Here is an 18,779-nt window from a genome sequence, read left to right on the forward strand (position 1 = left end):
TTTCTCAGACAAATTCCTGAACCTGTCACACTACTTGGTTTCTATTTGATTAGCATATCCTAAGCTTCCCTTCTCACAGCCTGATAAAAAAGTAGCATGTGACTTTATAACCAAGCCTCCCTTTCCATTAGCCAGGCAAGTGCTGTTGTTCAGTCCTGTTCTCTTATTCCTGGATTACCTTCCTGCATTAGATTTTCTAGCTGCTCAGACTAACAGTAATGATCCCTTCTGCTATCATGAAACCTAGCCAGGAAGGAGGGGACATTGATCAGTCTGGGAATCCCATTCCCCTACTGAATTCAACATTCCTGCTACTCCCTTTTGTTATTCTTCAACACTTAAATGAATGCTTTTCTGTTTCCCTGATTACTCTCAAAATAGTTACCCTTTTTTCCCCACTGGATTACCAGGAAATCAGCTCTTCTACAGCTTGGTAAAATCTGCTGGTGCTGATGTCTCCCAGGGAGGGGGTTGTGCAGCTGCCTTTTGTTGGAAAGATGTGACAGTAACATCTTGCCTGACTTGAGTGCTTGCCTGAACTTCTGCCACAGAAAGAAGCAGTCCTGATATGACTGGGTGGCCCTAACCTATAAAGTAGAGCAGGAGCTACCTTATTTAACACCAAATACTTGCTGAGTGTGTCAAATGTCCCCTAGCGCTGCCCCGTGCTGCCTGGGAGCTGCTCTGGCACCCGTTCACCTCCAGCTGGGAGGAAATGAGCCACCTTCCAGGATCGGTGTGTGGCCAGAGGCCAGATCCTGCCCGGGGAGGGAGGGGTAGCACCTGCACACCGGCGCGGCTCTGGAGCGTCTCCAAGAGCAGCAGCAGGTTTGCTGAGACGCCACCCAGCTGGGGAATGCACCTGCCCGGGCAGGAGGCGAGGGCTCCGCCGGACCGCGGGGCTGCCGCGCACCGGCAGCGGGAGCCTCGCCCGGCTCCTGGCAGGCACTTACAAGAGGAAGGGAAGAGATTTTCCCCGTGGGCTCCCTCGTCAGCTGGATCCAGTGGAAGGAAAGCCAGGAAAAGCCATTGCTGCCAGGCTGGAGCAGGGAAGTGTGCCCGGGTGTCGCATGTGGGCAGTGTCTGCTGCAGGTGAGTGATCCCTTCCTCCCTGGGAGCAGGGCAGTAGCTGCTGGCAGGTTCGAGGCTGCTTCAGACTCACTTCTTAAGAGACCCTGCTTCTTGCCTCCAATTGATTTCTTCCTTGTGCTATTGTTTCATCTCAGACTTGGGAGTTTCTTGTTTCCCTTGGAACTCCCAGGCCACCCTTGGCAGAGGTGTATCAGGACAGGCTCTGCAGGGCCAGGATAATGGATGCCTGTTGAGTGTACAAAGAAGAAGGGGAATGTGACATTTCACAATGGAGCGTGCCAAAACTGTCTAGATCTGTGTAAAAGGCAGCTGTGCACTGATCCTGTTACAAGAAACCCTCCACCACCCCTAAGGCCAGAACCCCTAGGCTTGGGGAAAGGAAGGGACAATCCACCATCACCCAGGCTTCCCAAATGGGGTCTCATGGCAGGAGCACTGCTGGGACAGATGCTCACTTGTGGGACAGCATTATCCATCTGTCAGGGGAGAGAGGGTGGGCTCTCCCCAGAGGTGCAGATCAAACTGCACAGGTTTGCATGGATCCTGAGCAGCGCAGGAAAGCAGGAGCATTGGTGTGGCAGGCAAAGAAGTGTGGATTTTGGGCAAGAGAGATAGATGCCACATAAAAGCCCCATTACTCCCATTCCTTGCATGTTCCTCTATTCCCAGTCCTGAGTTCTCAGAGAGGGATCCTTCCCACATGCTCCCAGGTGCACAGACAGGCCTCAAGCACCATGACACTCAGAGCTTCTGGTTTGTGCACTAACAATAATTCAGTCATAAAACAAGATACAGGAGCTGCATTCTCTTTGAGCCTATAGGGAGTTAGAACAGAATCAAATATGCTTAGGAAGCATTTCTTTACTGGAAAGGTGGTCAAACACTGGAACACACTTCCTAGAGAATTGATTGATACCCCAAACCTGTCAGTATTGAAGAGGCTTCTGGCCAATGCCCTAAAACACATTTTTGAATTTGGTCAGCCCTGAATTGGTCAGGCAGTTGGACTAGATGATCATTGTAGGTCCTTTTCCATTGAAATACAAGAGAATAGACAACACAATAGGCTAGAATAGACAAACTAGAACACAATAGACAGAAGAGAATGTACTGTTTCAGTTGGAAGGGACATGCAACAATTCAGGGCTGACTCTCTCCCTAAAGAAATTCTTCCTAAAGCATTGGAGGTTGAAAAAATTACATGGAAATTATGGGGAAATGTTTATGCCTATTCTGGACTAAAGATTTTTGTGAGGCACTGAGTGGTGGCAGGTCCATCCCAAACAGCTATGGACAGATCAGGCGAAGAAGCAAATAAGCTATGATGGACTGGGGAAACAGAGGGCTGAGATGGCTTGGATTTGCTTGAGATTGTGAAGCTCTGCTGGCTCTCATCCACACTGCTCAGGTAAATAATTTTATGTATTGTTATTTTATAGGAAATCTTGTTGGACTCTCCCAGTCTCCATGATGCTTACAACATCCACATAAAAACTGCATAAAACCCTTCCAAGGCTGGAAGTACAAGGAAGTGCTGCAGGAGCCTGTCTCATCCCCAGACTTCCCCTCCTAAACCCTGTGGGTAAGCATTGTTTTGAGGGGTACCCTGGGTTTGAAAAGAGGAGGGAAGTGAGAAATATTTCAAGAGTTGAATTGCATGTGGTTCTGAAATTGAATTGTTAATTAATGTACAGTCTGTGGCCTGTCTGCCAGTTATCAGTCTGTCAGGCACAAAAAGTTTAAAAGTTACTAAATATATATATACTAAATATATGCATGTATCACTCTGAGGCGTTCAGCCAGGGTACCTCTCCCACACCTGCAGCCAGGAGTTGCCAGGAGCACATTGATGATGACCCTCAATTTCCACTTAAATGTTGTCAGAGCAGGGAAAGAAAAAAACAACCAACACAATGGAAAAGGAAAAACATGAATACTTTTGTTTTCCTGCATTCCTAGTGCTTTCCTGCTCTTCCTCCACAGCTGCCAGCCAGCAGTGGGGAAGGACAGCATGTCACTTTTTTCCTGAAATGTGCTCTTTGGACTTAAAGCATTGTGTGGCTGTGCTGGTCCTCTCCTGCTTTTCTCTTGCACACAGAGATGGAAGCACAGAAGGTGCTGGCTTCAGTAGTGAGTAAATGTAGAGATTGATGACCCATGATCCACACTATCAAATACACCAATCTGATGGGCCACTGGCTTGTTATGGTCTGTCCCAGAGCAGTGAGACCAGCTAGCCCAAAGAACACCAAAAGAAGGGGCAACAGATTTGGGGGGCTGTCCTCCCTCATGGCAGAGCAGGCATCTAAATTCCTTCCTTCCTCTCAGTCTGATCTGGGCAAAGTGATGTGCTGCACAGTGCCAAGAAAGCAGATCAGCAAAGCTGCTGTGAGAGCAAAGTTCATCCCTTCTTCAAGGAGTGGTGGGTGACAGTCCAGGATAGCTTTGGTTTAACATAGAAAGAGTTTTCTGAAGAGGGTGGGAGGCAATGCACCCAGCCTGAGGAATGAGAAACTGTAGCTAGATTTAAGGAGGAATGTTTTCATGGTGAGGGTGATTTAACTCTGGAATGATCCCTGAGGGGCTATAGATTCTCCTTCCTTGGCATGTAAATGAATGGGGCCCTGACCTGCTCAGTCTGACTTTTAGGTGAACTCTGCTTTAAGCAGGTGACTTCACAAGGTCCCATCCCACCTTAATTATTCTGTGATTCTAGGAGTAAAAATACTGTTATTAGCAGCACAAGCCCTCAGGGTCTAGAGAAGCAAGTGTGGATGGTTTTAGAGCAAAAAATTATATTCCCAGAACATTTCCAAACAGATGCAAGGAAACATGAAAGCACACTTCAGTGGAAGCCTTTGCCTCTCCAATCATTTGTTTAATAGAGGTTAATGCAACACTGGGAAACTCTCCAAATAATCTGCTTAATAGAGGTTAATATAACACTGGGAAATACATACTTGTAGAGGTGATACTCAATTTTGTTCCTCGGCCAGATGCTCCTATGGTTTTATTTTGCTCTCTTGTCCTTCTTCTGAGCATATAAAAAACTAAAATGGTTAAATTTTAAAAAGTAACATGAGAATGCAGAGCTGTAGCCTGATTTTTGATCACATTTTCCCTCATTGTGGTTCATGCTGCTGTGGTTTCCTTGTTTACTGTTTGACTCGTGTAACTTGGGTAAAGCAGCAGAAGGACACAGACTTTGCACTTCTCCAAGCTTTATGTTCTCTTCAAATCTCAATCTAATCTATAAACATGCTACCTACTAGACTCACCCATTCACTGCTAAGGAGGAGATAAGGCACAAGAGAGAGCAATGTTTAGAACCAAGCTGATTTGCATCGGCTAAGGGAACAACTCCAGACTCAATGTCTCCTTGCCTCTGACTACTTTAATAGCGCTTCGTGACATCCTCACCTTCCTGGGGACTTGTGCCCTGGGCACACACAAGGTATCTGCTGTCTCATGCAAAATCAGAGTGCAACCCAGCAGGCACAAACCAACACGCCCAGCAGGCACAAACCACGCTCAGCCACAGCTCTTTTCTCTCTCTAACTGGCTCCAGCCAGGAGCTGTAGGACTCCCATGGCTCTCCCTGTCCCCTCTGAGTCCTGGCTGTCTGTGCCGCAGCCATCGCTGCCCGGCTCCCCGAGCTGGACCAGCCCCGTGCGGGACCCGCCGTGCTCACAGGCTGCCCGCCCCGCACCCTCACCCGGGCTGCCCATACCCGCTCCCGGGCTGCCCGCCCCGCACCCTCACCCGGGCTGCCCATACCCTCACCCGGGCTGCCCGCCCCGCACCCTCACCCGGGCTGCCCATACCCGCACCCGGGCTGCCCGCCCCGCACCCTCACCCGGGCTGCCCATACCCGCTCCCGGGCTGCCCGCCCCGCACCCTCACCCGGGCTGCCCATACCCGCACCCGGGCTGCCCGCCCCGCACCCGCACCCGGGCTGCCCATACCCGCCCCCGGGCTGCCCACAACGCGCCCGCACAAGGGCTGCCCGCACCGCCCCCGGGCTGCCCATACCCGCACCCGGGCTGCCCGCACCGCATCCGGGCTGCCCACAACGCGCCCGCACAAGGGCTGCCCGCACCCGTGCAGCGCTGGCAGCGGGCCCGGAGCCAGGCCACAGTGACCTCATGCTCCATCGCAGCCGGGGAGTGACTCAGGAGGAGCCCGGCCTGACACTGTCAGGCGGTGTCTGGTTCGGCACTCCCCGCACAATTGTCCTCCCTCTCCCCCCGGCCGTGTTGGCTGCGCCCCGGCAGAGGGTTTGAGGTGTTTGCTGCCCTGGTGCGTGCAGAGCTGCCACGTGTGGAGGTCATAAATTGTCCCTGCCTGTGTGTAATGAGCCCTGAGCCCAGTGCCGAGCAGAGCAGGGTACAAACAGAGTGTGTTTGACCGTGGCCTGATGGGCTCCTGAGAGCCATTTCTAGCAGGCAGAGTGGCTGTCCCCCCACCCAGAAGTGACACAGCTCTGACACAAGGGACCTGAGTCAGTTCCTGTCCCTGCCATGGGCTCCTGTAGGACTCACAGCAGTTCATGTGTGTGCCTGTGGTGGTCAAGAGTGCATTATCCTGTCTAGGAGGTGACCAGAGAGGCTGTTCTGGGTCTCCAGGGCTTGTCCCATGTCTCCCAGGCTCAGCCATTACTGACATGCTCCCGTGCTCTCCTCCCCAGTTCCTCTCCATGGTTTGGGTACCAGCTGTTCTAGAGGGTCCCTGTGGTGCTGTGGGACCAGTTGGAATACTCACATGCCAGGGAGGAACATTTTGTAAGAGAAATGCAAATGGTTTCCACTCTTGGTCTAAAACTGTACCCAAAGAAGTATTAAGGGGAGCCAGGACAGCAGGGACACAAGCCTGGGAACCACGAGTGGTGGGCTGAGAAAAGGTGCTGTGATTGGGGAGCCCAGCTAAGCACAGCACCTCAGAGCCAGTGCTGCCCTTCCTCTGCTCCCCTCCAGGGCAAAGTGCTTCACAGACCAGCAACAAGGAGAGCAAAATATCAGGGTGCCAGGCCACAGCTAAGGGCTCTTCCCAGGGAAGTGCTGAGATCACCGGACATGTAGCATATTCACATGTAGCATATCTCACATGTAGCTGAGATCACCGGACATATTTCTGTAGAGAATTTCTGAGGGGAAACCACCGGCAGTGCAGGGATGAGGACAGGGCTGAGAACATGCAGCTATGGCAGATCTCACTCTTCCAGCCACTGGAGTGGAAGGGTTAAACCCTGGTCCTGACCCCCACCTCCCCTTCTGGGCAGCAGAGCCAGTTGGTGACAAGAGGCTGATGCTGATGAGGGAGCATGTGAAGCCAGAGCTGTGAATGGGGCTTTATCCCAGAAGGGACCTGCCTTTGCTCCGTCCCTGCCCTGCTGCCAGCACCAGCTGCAGGCAGAGTCCTTCAGGCAGCAATGTGCCAGCAGCCTCTGAGCAGGGCACACGGCACTGGGGAGGCAGGAGACTCGCCCTTGGGACAGCCTGGGGTTCCCCCACAGCACACAGAGGCCTCCCATGAAGATATGCAGCTGAGGCACACAGGGCTCCTGTGAGGGAAGCACAGCAAGGTCTGCATGCCAGCCTGAGCAACCAAGGCCCCAGGTTTGGCACAGAATTATTTGGTACAGGGGAGCATGGTCTCTGGTTAATGATATCTTCTCTTCTTGACTTTTTCAGATGAAAGACACAGCAAAAGAAGGAGACAGCCCTGGCAGTTCCCCTAAGGTGCTGCTCCAGGAATGCTCCATCATGTTTCACAGCCCTGTCTCGGTAGTGGGTTCAACCCCAGCACGTGGATCATAGCTCTCCAGGTGGCACCACTGCAAAAGGAAATTCCATCAGGATCCAAAGGATGAGACTGAGACAGCACTGCTGGAGAAATGCAGCTGCCTTCACGACTGCTGCTGCACTGACCCTCCATTTGCTGTAAGGGTGCAAATTCATCTGTGCCACCTCTGTGCCCTCTTCACCCAGCTGCCCACCATGCCAGAGCTGGCAGAGCTGAGCAGCCCCCGCACCCCTGCGGATGCGGACCACATCCAGAGGAATATCTTGGAAGAGCATGTGGAGCTCTGGTGGTTCCAGGACCCCAAGAAGTCCATCCTGTGCTATGGAATGGCCGTCGTGCTGATCCTGGCCTGCGGGATTGGGGGCATCATCCTGCTGTACAGCACCAGCAGCCGGTCCGGAGAGTGGCGGCTCGCCGTGGGCACCACGCTCTGCCTGCTGGCCCTGCTGGTGCTGCTGAAGCAGCTGCTGAGCTCTGCGATCCAGGACATGAACTGCATCCGCAGCCGTGATCAGATCGAGCTGCTCAAGAGCGGAGGCTTCTCGGACTGCCTGGTGCTGCTGCTGAGCGCCCTGGTGCTGCTGGTCTGCGGGGTGGTGCTCACCATCCTGTCCACCACCAGCATGCAGCTCAGCCCCGCACGGCCGCTGGCCAGCATGTTCACCAGCGGGGTCATCCTCCTGACCGCCGGCAGTGCCATCCTCCTCTGCCTGCTGCTGTACCTGCTGTGCACCTCCTGCCGCCGGGCGGCTCCGCGGAGCCTGGAGGCCGGCGACATCCGCGTCTTCACCATCTCCGGCCGCCTCGCTGGAAACAGGAGGCTCCCCCCCACCTCCAGCATGGCCAACCTGATCTGACCCAGGACACCTCTGTGTGAGCCTTAGCGGATACAACCTGTCAGTGGTGGCCTTTCCCAAGGAAGGGCGAGAGCTGCCCTGTGTTTCTGTTGGAGATGACTGGCATGTGCTTTGCCCCAGGCTGGTGGCGCAGCACAGACTCAGGGCATCTGGATGGGCTCTGACCTGGCTGGCATTTTATCTCCACAGAGCCTCCTGTGTCAGCTGCTGCCTGCCTGGCTGTGATCATATTACAGAGTGAAGGTGAGCCTGTGTTGTACCCCGGGAACCCCAGTACTTGTTTGGTTCCTGCAGTTCCTGGAACTGTGTCATACACTCTCCTGGCAGGAGAGGCTGTAATTCTGGGTGGTATAAAACCAACCTGTGCTCTGGGCAGAGCCTCCAGCTCTTGAGTGAAGTAGAGCCTCTAGCAGCTGGTGAATGGCAGGAGACACTTTGCGTGTCAGCAGGCACGAGGGAGCCTGGTGGGAGGTATGGCTGCAGGGGCTGCTCCCAAAAGTCACCGGTGTCTGTGGGAGTGAGTGTGGGATTTGCACAGGATTGTGTGTGCCAGAAGCATGGCTGGACCTCCCATGAAATGCTGTTTGTGTTTGCAATGCCAGGATCTGTTCCAGTGTTACATTTCTGCAGCCCACCATCACCTGTGGTTTATCAAAGGGGTGATAAAGCAGTGCTGGTGTCAAGGCCCTGATGGGTTATCTGTGCTGGACTCAGTGCTGGGGCTCTGTTATCATGCCAGGATGCTCCAGCTACAAACAGCAAGGTGCAGTTGCTGGGGGATGGTGATGAGATGCCCAAATCCTGGGGCTGAGGCTGCCCTCTGCAAAAGCTGTGCGAGGGGAGTGTGCTGTGCCTTCCCACAGGAGTTTCCCAGGCAGAGGCAGGAGCCCTGCAGCTCATCCCAGTCCCTGCTTGTTCCCATGCTGTTTCTGTCTCCCAAGTGCTGCAGCTGCTGAAGGGCAGAAAAGTTCCTCTACTGTCACTTGGGCCTTACCTGGAGTTTTTTTTTGTGTTTTATCTCTACAAGGTGCCTTGTTTTATCACCAAGGTCTCTCTACCAGAGGCAGACTAACAATTCACCCCAGGAACTTTTCCTGTGACTTAAGTCTAATTTACCTGACAAAATTCTCATTTTCCTCATAGACTCACTAACCATTTCACTGCCCTTTCCATAGACATAGATCCCAACCTCCTGCTGGAGATGGTCCTGCATGACCTTCTCTTCCTCTGAGCCAGTTGGTCAGAGCATGGTGCTAATAACACCAAGGTCATGGGTTTGAACCCCATATGGGCCATTCTCTTAAGTGTTGGACTCTGTGATCCTTCTGGACCCCTTCCAGCTTAGACTGTTTTGTGATTCTTCATCTCTTCATCTTGTCTGCTCCCATCTTTCCTTCACCTGAGTTGCTCTGCCTCAGATGTTGGTTTTGCTCATTATTTGCCAAGTGTCCTCTCCAATGAAACAAGACTGAGCTATTGTTTTTTGGTGCCTGGTAGCAAATTTTTTGGAAAAGGAAGGTAGCTGATTCCCTTGCTAAAAGCACAAATCACTGTTCATGTTACACCTGGAGGCAGTGTCAGAGCTCACCATCAGCTGGTCAGTGAGGGCTTCACCCCTTCACAGCTCCAGACCAACCATTCCCAATGCAGTGAGATCTCATGAAACCACATCTGTATTCACCTGCTCCTGTCCTGCTCCTGCTGACTTTCCTCTGCCTGAAGCCTTGGATTGTTTTCCCCAATGTAAAGGTACATAATCTGAGCTTTTCTCTCTGTATCTCTGTTATTGCTACATTTTCCTCTGCCACTTTCACATCATCTGTAGATGTTATTAAACTGCTGTTTCCTCTTCTCTCTGCATCTCCTCCCTTAATCTGCCCAGGAGCTCAGAAGGTGGTGGTGAGCTCAGATCCTCCTGTGCTAAATCTCTTGAAAGCTGAGCTTTCCCTCTGGGCTGTTTGGCCTCAGGCCCACCAGGGACCCCTGTGGTTACACAGCAGGGGACAGGCCAGAGCTGAATGCTCTTGCACCACCATCACCATTGCTGCTGCTCTGCAGGTCTGTGTCAGGGCATGTGCAGTTATGCCAGCCTGCCCCCCCTCTGCCAGCACCAGAGGTCCAGCAGTGACTGCCAGCTCCACAGCCTGCACGTGCTGGCAGGCCACAGCTGCCTGCGCACCAGCTGTTTTGCACATCTGGGCATTTCTGTGACGAGGCGTGACTGCGCCCAGCTCGCAGCTCCTTGCTGCCTGCATGTCAATGTGAATCCTGTCCCCTCCACAGCCCCTTCAGAACGTGCCCCAAGTGCCTGTGACTTGTGCCAGGAAAGGGTGATTGACTGTGAGCCAGCAGCCCAAGGAGAAAATGGCTAAGAACAGGCTGTGCCTGAAGATGGTGGCTGGCTGTCCAGCTGCCCAGAGGGACAGCCTGCGCAGCCCAATCACTGACTCCCCTCTGCAGTACAGGTGTGGTTTGTTTTGGGTTCCTGTGTTGTGTGTGGACACACATAATAAAGTGTTACAGAAGTTGATTGTGTTGAAGGCTGATATTTGAGTGCAGACCTCTCTGCAGAGCAGAGGTGTCAGGGCTGGCCTCAGCCCAGGGCAGTAATCACAACAGCCCAGGATCCCTCGTGTGGCTGTGGTTCTGGATCACCAGCTAGTGTGGCAATGCCACCACAGCCCCAAAAATGCATGTACTTCTTTCATGATACACAATTCCCACTTCCAGATCCATATTAATCTCTCTCTGCTTAAAAACCCAGACGTATCCAGATCCCCTTACCACCACTCTGTGAACCTGAGACCTTGCTATGCCCCTGAAAGATACTCACACGGAGCACACAAAGCCTCTGAATATGTCAGTGCTGGCTAGCTTGTTTACAGAGAAGCTGTTTCACCCTGTGGCAGGGCTGAGCCTCGTACCTGGAACCAGTCTGCCTGCATACCTGCCCCTGCTCCCAGCCAGCCTCAGCCAGGCCCTCATGGCAGCTTCCTGGGTGGACCCCTGGACAAGGATCCTCCTTTTCATGCTCTGACCCTTTGTATTCCCAGCTCTGTATGCCAGATGTATTTCCCCCCAAACATGAGTTGCCAGGTTCCTGCACTGCAGCTGCCTGAGGGCAGAAAACGCGCACACACACACACACACACACACACACACACAAGAAAACCTGCCATGTCTGCTTGGCTAAAAAATAAATGGATGTACTTATGAGCAGGGTCAAAGTAGACAAGCCATCCAACCACTAATGCTGAGGGACTGCTGAGTAAGATCCCGGACAAATAAGCCTGGGTGCTTGTATTTTTAACTTCTTTTAAGACATCACCAAGACTAAAAAGAAAAGACTGCACCCAGCATAAATTCCTGTGATTGAAAAGTATGTTGAAAAGCCCAGCAAATACCCTCCAAAAGATAAATGAAATGCTTTTTCCCAGCCCTCAGATTTAAATCTCTTACCCAAAATATATTAGAAATTTCCAAAAATACTGTGTATAGTGTATTTTCATAGGTAGCTGATTAGCCCAGAAGACAAATTATGAGACAGTAACTGAAAAAGTAAAGCTCACTTTAGAAATATGGCATTTAAGAGCAAAAGTTGGCTGACCACTGAAAGAAGCCAGCAGGTTTTCCTCCTGCTCAAGGCTTCAAGTCGCACATTTGCTCTCTACCCTGTCTCATCCATCCAATGCCTGACCCATTTTTCCCCTTTGGTTTGCATACTCTGAGGTGTATTATTTACCTTTTTTATACATTAAATGTTTTAATGAGTGGAGAAATAGAAAGGCAGTTAGCAGTGAAATAGAGATTTAAAGGAGGTAGGGGAATTAGCTGTGTGGCAGAACTTTGAGAAATGCTGTCCTGTGTTATCTCATGCTCTGGAGCATGACGAAGAGACTCCTGAGCTATCAGGGATGGTAATGACTGGGCTGTGCCCTGGGCAATCTTCCCAATCAGTTGGTACCAGCCTTATGAATCACTTTCTAAAGGTGAATGCCACTGCTGCTCCCTGCTTTTAACTCCAGAGTAACCCATGAAGGCACGACCAACTCCAGCAGAAATAGCTTGCAGTTACCTGTGTCTCATGTGCTGTTCATCATACCACAAAGATGACAGGAATGTAAAAATTATTGCATTTGTACAACTCCTCAGCTGAAGAGACACATGAAAGTCTGTAATGGGTGCTGAGGACAGGGTCACCTCACCCCAGTGCATGGGCCTGGCACTGCAACTGGCAGCACCAATGAGTTTGCTCAACTCTGTGGAGCTGACAGGAGAAAGGTGTCTTTTAGCTTGTCCTCCTGGAGAGGAAAGAGAGAAAAGAAAGAAGGGCTATGGCTGGAGAGACATGCACAGAAACCCTGTGATGATGCACTAGAGCTGCCTACACCACAGCAGGTGAAATATTTGTTTGGACAAGAGCACTCATTGTGCCACAGATGTGGTCTCTCATCGCCACAGTTAGAGCAATGTATTTATGGCCCTTGAAAGCACTTGCAAAAAAAGCTGCACCCCAGCTGTGGGGCTGGGGGTCTCCTCCCAGCACTGCCACTGGGAGAGTCCCATCAAACCACTGCAGGCAGAGGCAGGGCTAAATCACGCTTTAATCACACCTCAGAGTAACAATGCATTGAGGGACAGAGCAGGGCTGAGTCTGGCACCATGGGGCAGTGGGGCCAGTGCCCAAAACCCCATGGCAGCACCCAGGCATGCTCCTCTTCCCACTTCACCTGGTTTCCTGGACACGGTAGGCACCACCTCCTTTATCCTCAGCATCTGAGCTAGGCTGGGAAAGCAGCACCTGGTTTGGTGTCCCTGTGACAGTACAGCCTACTGGTGTCATGCTGGGACACTCAGGGACCAGCTGCTTTCAGTCTCCATCACCATTCCTAGTCCATCCCTCTCTCCCCTCCTCTCTGCTCCCTTCCTCCTGCCCCAAACATGTGGGGCCCAAAGCCAAGGACAGGTAGGAAAGGGGTGGAGCTAGGGAGACAGCAAGAGGCCGCAGCAGTGGTGGCTGAGCTGTAAGCTTGTAAGCTCAGATGGAGCGATGCAACTCCCGTTCCTCTTTTGTTGGCAGCTGCTCACTGGGCTGGATGTAGTTGTCCTCGATGAAGCCATCATCATCCTCAGCTTGCAGGTCAGCAGCATCAGTTATGGAATGGCTCCCACAGGAGCCCCTGTCCCAGCTGCTGCTATCCTCCATGGGGCTGCGGCCGATGGAGCTGATTTCGGGCAGCGGCCGGTGGCGGTAGCTGGCGAAGTTCTTGTGGGCAAGCTTGCACTTGGCAGCCAGTGCAATCAGGATGGAGATGCCAATCGCTGTCACCAGGAATCCCACCAGGTATGGCCAGCTCCTTCCCCCCTTCCCGGCAGGCAGTGCAGTGCCTGTGACACAGGAAAAGCACATGGTCAGCCTGTAGCACACCAGGGGGTGTGAACACTGGGGGTAAAACTGCCTGACAGCTGGCTGGTACTGCTGCCCATCACTGTGGAGTCTGTGCTCCATGTGGCTTCATGGCACCTGTTAACTTTTCTGTCACAAACCCAGCAAACACCTCCGGGAGTTGGCCACCCTCCCACCAAGCCACTGCACCAGTGTGGCCGAGCAGCCTGAGCCTCTGGGACTGTGGGGCAGAGCAGGGGGTCTCACCTGCAGCCCCACCCAGTATGACAGAGGACAGGAAGGTGCTAAACCTTATGGACACCTCTGAATCCGCACAACTTACTGTTGTTCTCAGTCACTGTGATATTCTGTGGTGTGGTGAGCTCACGAGCAAACCGCTGCTTAACCTGGCAGCCCAGGTCCTGAGAATCCAGAGCTGCAATCTCCCGGCCCCTCAGCCCCGGGGGGGACACGCAGGTCACCTGCACAGCTGGGAGACAAATGGGCTAAGGTGGGATGGGGGTCTGCACCCATCCCCTCTCCAGTTTAGAGAAGATGATCCCTGCTTGCTCCTGGGTTGATGGGTTGCATTGCAAGGTGCTCCTGGCTCTGCCTTACAGACTCACTGACCCTCAGCATATTGTAGGAAACAACCAAAGGGAAAATCCCCCGACCAAGGAAGTGTGTGTGACTCTGATTAGCAGCTCTTTTAAATTGGATACAGACAAATTCATGGATACCCACAGAAACCCCACTGTTCTTACTTGGAGCTGAGCTCAGATACTCTGACCTGGCTCCAGAGAGGGAGCTGCCAACTCCTCAACAATCAAAATGTGGTCACTTCACAAAGTCACATAAAGATGGATTTAGAGGCCAAAGTGTACATGCAACCCATTTCACAGAAGAGTAGCCAAATGATCCTGCTGACATTCTTAGAAATCCTTGGTATCCTGCCTAACTGCAAGCAAGGAACAGACACATCACCTTTTGGTTTGCTGTCACTCAACAGGATAGGACAGACAGCCATCTCAGACCTTGTCCAGGGGTCAGAGCAAAGGGATCAAGCAAGACTCCTACACTCGGGGTTCTGCCTGCCCCACACACTCCCTGCCACCCACCCTCCACTCACCTCTCCTGCGCCGCAGCCACTGCTGCAGAGGGTGCGCGCTGCAGTCGCAGGCCCAGGGGTTCCCTTCCAGAAGGACCTGTGGGACCGTCTCCAACAGCTGCAGGCTCCAAGGGTCCACAGAGACCAGAGCATTGTGCTGCACGTCCAGGTGGAAAAGAGCCTTCAGCGGCAAAAGGAAAGGGACATCAAGCTCTTGCAAGCTGTTGTTTCTTAGAAGCAGGGTGCGCAAGTTTCCCAGGCCCTTGAAAGTGTCCATGTGGATGTGGGTGATGCTGCAGCTGCTCAGGTCCAGCAGACTCAGCGCCCCGAGGTTGGAGAAGACTGCTGGGCTCAACGTGAGCTTGGCATTGCTGGACAGGTTGAGAGACTGCAGGGAAGGGAAGTGCTTCAAGAGAGTCCTGTGATGGGACATGACCAGGGAGTTGAAGGAGAGGTCCAAACTGGTGATGTTTCTTGGAAGGGAACTTGGAGCATGCTGAAGGTTCTTCCCACTGCAGTTGGCCCACCCCTGGGAAAAGAGCTGCTGTTTGAGATGGGCTATCCATGATGGGGAGTGTCTCCATAGAGAGACTGCTCAAAGGTTCAAATGTCTTAATTACCCTTGCAGAGTTTAAAAAAGCAAAGACACATACACATTTAAAAAACACATGAGCTACCAGACTGGAGTGGGCCTAGATAAATGGAGAAAGATGAGCAGAACAGCCCAGGACTGAGAACAGCTGACTGAAACAGTAAAGGAGGAGCATGCAGGGCTGGAGGAAAAACCCAAACGGATGAGTGCAAAGGCAGCAGGTTGTCACCTCCCTGTCCTTCCATACAGGGCAGTTGTCATACAGGGTCAGTTTGCAGAGGGCTTTCCTTTTCCTCCCCTGGATCCCCACCTCCGCCCCCTGGGAGCTCTTGTGTGACACAGGGGCATCCTCCCAGCTGGAGCAGGGAAGCAGGCGAGCCTTGCCTGTTGCAAGGGCAGGCAGGAAGCTGACCAGGCTGCAGAGCTATAGGCACTAGGCACCTGTACTAGTTACCTGTGCCTGGAGCAGCTCCCAGGGGCCTGTGCAGGACAGAGCACCAATGCTTCCATCTATGCCACATTCCTGAGGATGCACAGTGGGTAGCTGTGGCTTACTGCTGGCTGGCTGTGCAGTATTGGCAAACAAAACCTGAGGCCAAGGACCATTCACTGTCCCAAAAGACCAGGAGAGCAGGCTGGAAGGATGTCAACCCACATGGATGCATTTATTTTTTTACCAGTAAAACAGGATGCCCCAACTCAAACAGTTCTGGGGAGCAGACTGCAGCATGGGTTACTCTTGCCTGGGCTTTTAGTGGGAGGGGGTCAAGTTTCCAAACTAAAGCTGCCAGACAGCAGGTCACCAATTTAAGTTTGGTTTGGCAGGCACAAGCTCCTGCTAAGTACTGTTTGGACTTTGCAAACAGAGATTTTGTGCTTTAAGTTTACTGTGGTCCACAGTCCTGGGTTTCTGTGTTGGCTACATTCCAGACAGCTGAGCTTTCAATTTCCTTCACCTGTCTTTTCATCCTCCTACATGTCCTATCAGACCCTGCTGCTCCTGCTTGGCAGAGGAACAGATATGCCCTTAAATATCTCAGGTGCTGAGGACTGGGTTATAATTGGGCCAAGCCACAGGGACACCACATGTGCCTTGTTTCCAGCTCAAACACAGCTGGGCTCAGGGAGGCTTTGGAAAACAGTGCAAACCTTTGGGTGGAATAACTGAGAGCTCAGTGGAAAGGTCAGTGGCCCATGACAGCCACTTTCCTTCATTCTCAGCTCCTGCCTGATGCAGCCAAGCTGCTGGCTGCAGTGCTTGTCCCCGTGGCTTAGCAGTGTTTCCTGCTCCTTGCCGGGTGCTCAGGGATCCTGGCCCAAATCACCTTGGCTCCAGTCACTGCATCACCATGCACTGGGGAAGGGAGTGAGGGGTTGGGATCTCCTCAGGGATGTGACTCATGGCTGCTTGCCATGCACCCCTCATGGGCAGCTGTGTTAAACCTGCAGCCAAGAGACCCTCAGACAGTCAGAAATGCCATGACTCAGACAATGCTCTCCCAGGCAGTGCTCTGAGAACAGGCTGGACAACATGACACGCTGGAAGCAGGACAGCCAGGCTTTGGGCATGAGCAAACCACCCCTGTGGCTGGTGGCCACTGGCACAGCATATCTCCCAATTAACTCCGCTGCCTCCTGTGGGTTTTCATCACTCATCTTCTCTTGAGCCGTGCAGAGCAGGAGCTGCCTGCCAGGCCCTGCCACCCCATGGCACCCCGGCTGTGCTGGCAGGCCCAGGAGCCGGCCCTGCCCAGCCCCATGCCGCCCGCGCCGCAGCCCCCACGGCCCCCGTACCTGGTGGTCAAGGCTGCAGGGGTGTCCCATCACCACTGACCAGGCGCAGAGGAGGCTGCAGACCCAGCAGAGCAGGCAGGTAGGAGCCATTTGGCTCCAGGAAACTTCCGGCCAGAAAAACAAGTCTCGGGGAAAGCTGGGAAGCCGGCAGAGCCGGCCCTGCCGGGCGAGGTGTGGCCGCGGCCGCTCGGCTCAGGGCTGCCACCGAGTCCCCACAGGCCAGCCCCGCACTCAGCAGCGCCCGGGACCCGGCCCCGCTGCCGCCCCAGCCCCGCTCCTCCCGAGCTGGTGAAAGGTGGCGGTGCCAGTTACACATTAACAGCCGCGCCCCATCACCTCCCAGCCGTGTGGCCGCCAGTGATCGGTGACCAGGACTGCGTGCTGCGCTGTGGGTGCCGTGGGGGCTGCCGAGGTGGCAGCAGGACCCTGGGAGGGCTGGGGAGCCTCCAGAGGGAGGAGGGGGCACGGCTGTGGCATCTGCCCTGAGACGCTGCACTGGAGGAGAGCAGCCTGAGCCTGGTCCACGCACCTGGGACAGGGACGCACAGCCAGCCCCGTCGGGGGAAGCTGGGGCTGAGGCAGCAGGGAAAGTATCCTACAGGAAAATAAAGGTCTTGCTGGAATTCCAGCAGAAAGGTGTTTAAAGCATGCAGCAAACTGGCAGGTCGCTGGGCCCAGCCGCAGCAGCTCAGTGAACAACACATGTTCATGAAGGTCCCAGAGGATGGGAGTGTCCCACCACCTTCGGCACTCTCCATGCACACCTGCCACTTAACAGTAGTTCTCCCTTCCAATCCTGCCATGCACTCAGTGAAAATCTGAGAAATCGTGTCAAAGCAGCATCTCATGGGTGTTTGCTGGCATGCCAGACCTGCTCCTGTGCCCAGGGGTGATGGGGCAGGTGAGTGGGCAAGGCTGGCAGAGCCACAGGCCAGGCAGGGAAAGAACTGCTACACCTGCTCCTGCCTTTGCCTCTGAAGCAGGAGGGAGCCCCAAGCTCTCTTCCCTGCTCCCCATTCCCTGGTCCCATGCCTGCTCATCGACAGGAAGCCGATTGCCAGCAAGAGCACTTCGGAACTGTCGGCAGCTGGGACAGGATGGCCCCTCCTCCCCCAGCTGCCAAAGGGCCCCTCCACAGCCACACATCCACCCTTTCCTTAGGGAAAGGGCTTCCCAGCAGCCTGTCCCTCATCCTGTGGGCATGTGCTGGATGGCAAGGCAGCAGGCAGCTCCTGCTTCCCAGCTGCCCAGGCAGGCTGGGGATGCTCAAATACCCCGCTTCCCGAATGTTCCTATGCCTGATGCGATCAGTCCTTACCCCAACTTTGCAGGGCCTCCCCAGGACCCACTGAGCACATAAAACAAAAGAAGTATCCAGAGAAGCAGAGCTAAAAGTGTTGCTGAGGCAGGCCCGTCTGCTGGTGGATCTGCAGGGCGGTTGCATTTCCTATCAGGAAATGTATCTGTGCGTTATGGTTTCTGGCATGTGGTGCCATGCTTTAGAATGTGCAAATAATAACAAAAAGAGGTATTTTTGTCAGTCTTTGGGTTTTTTTTGGTGTTTTTTTTTTTTAGCCTGTTGTAATTCAGCAAAAAAGCTGAGGATCATGAAATCAGCAGATATTCAGGTGCTTGGAGTGTCCTATGGATTGGGCAACTGAAGCTTTCCATTATGCAGGAGAGCAAGTGTGGAGAGCTGCTTCGGCTGTGTTCAGCTGTGCCTATCTCTCTGGTGCCTCCCCTGGAGACAGATAAACTTAAAGTGGAGCTGTGAGGTCCTGGCCGGCCACAAAACTCCCACAAAAGAAAGGTTTCCTACCCTACCTCCAGCCAAAGGAATCTGCACATAGACAGCACAGCTCTTATCCAGGTGCTTCTAGAAAAAAACACAAGCAAACAAATCACATTGGGTCAGATTCCTCAACGGATCCCTAAGATCTCCTGGGTATGGCCTGGTGCAGAGGATGACCCCATATGGCTCCCATTCCGCAAAAATTCTGCATTAATAATCCCATCATCAAACGGATGCTCCTCAAAGAGGGCATTTCACAGAGTGCACTCCAACTCGGGCTCTGTGTGATGCATTCCCCCACAGCTGCCAGGGAAGCACAGAATGAGTTGCACATGTAAGCACACAGCTCTGCGCCT

General features: G+C 53.3%; 2 protein-coding genes and 1 long non-coding RNA gene across 3 annotated transcripts; 2 read left to right on the plus strand and 1 right to left on the minus strand.

The window, feature by feature from the left end:
- The first annotated feature begins 985 nt into the window (after window positions 1-985).
- Window positions 986-7,070, plus strand: LOC131560315 (uncharacterized). The gene is made up of 3 exons (XR_009274951.1): window positions 986-1,092; window positions 2,532-2,674; window positions 6,783-7,070. It is a non-coding gene; the product is annotated as an uncharacterized LOC131560315 (long non-coding RNA).
- Window positions 7,071-7,088: 18 nt separating this feature from the next.
- Window positions 7,089-7,751, plus strand: TMEM125 (transmembrane protein 125). The gene has a single exon (XM_058808993.1). It carries the CDS (start codon window positions 7,089-7,091, stop codon window positions 7,749-7,751), a length of 663 nt encoding a protein of 220 aa, XP_058664976.1.
- A 5,020-nt stretch (window positions 7,752-12,771) lies between these two features.
- On the minus strand, window positions 12,772-16,782 carry C7H1orf210 (chromosome 7 C1orf210 homolog). The gene is made up of 4 exons (XM_058809005.1): window positions 16,632-16,782; window positions 14,267-14,774; window positions 13,481-13,627; window positions 12,772-13,139 (listed from the first exon to the last, which is right to left on the minus strand). Exons 1-4 carry the CDS (start codon window positions 16,719-16,721, stop codon window positions 12,790-12,792), a joined length of 1,095 nt encoding a protein of 364 aa, XP_058664988.1. The 5' UTR covers window positions 16,722-16,782; the 3' UTR covers window positions 12,772-12,789.
- Window positions 16,783-18,779: the final 1,997 nt, after the last annotated feature.

Source organism: Ammospiza caudacuta, chromosome 7 (assembly GCF_027887145.1).
Source record: "Ammospiza caudacuta isolate bAmmCau1 chromosome 7, bAmmCau1.pri, whole genome shotgun sequence".
In the NCBI taxonomy this organism is placed as follows: Eukaryota; Metazoa; Chordata; class Aves; order Passeriformes; family Passerellidae; genus Ammospiza; species Ammospiza caudacuta.

Coding starts and splice junctions, on each gene's coding strand:
- TMEM125 (XM_058808993.1), top strand. CDS start 7,089: ATGCCAGAGCTGGCAGAGCTGAGCAGCCCCCGCACCCCTGCGGATGCG.
- C7H1orf210 (XM_058809005.1), bottom strand. CDS start 16,721: ATGGCTCCTACCTGCCTGCTCTGCTGGGTCTGCAGCCTCCTCTGCGCC. Junction 13,628..14,266: donor GTGGCTGCGGCGCAGGAGAG/GTGAGTGGAGGG, acceptor TTTGTCTCCCAG/CTGTGCAGGTGACCTGCGTG. Junction 13,140..13,480: donor CACAGTGACTGAGAACAACA/GTAAGTTGTGCG, acceptor CCTGTGTCACAG/GCACTGCACTGCCTGCCGGG.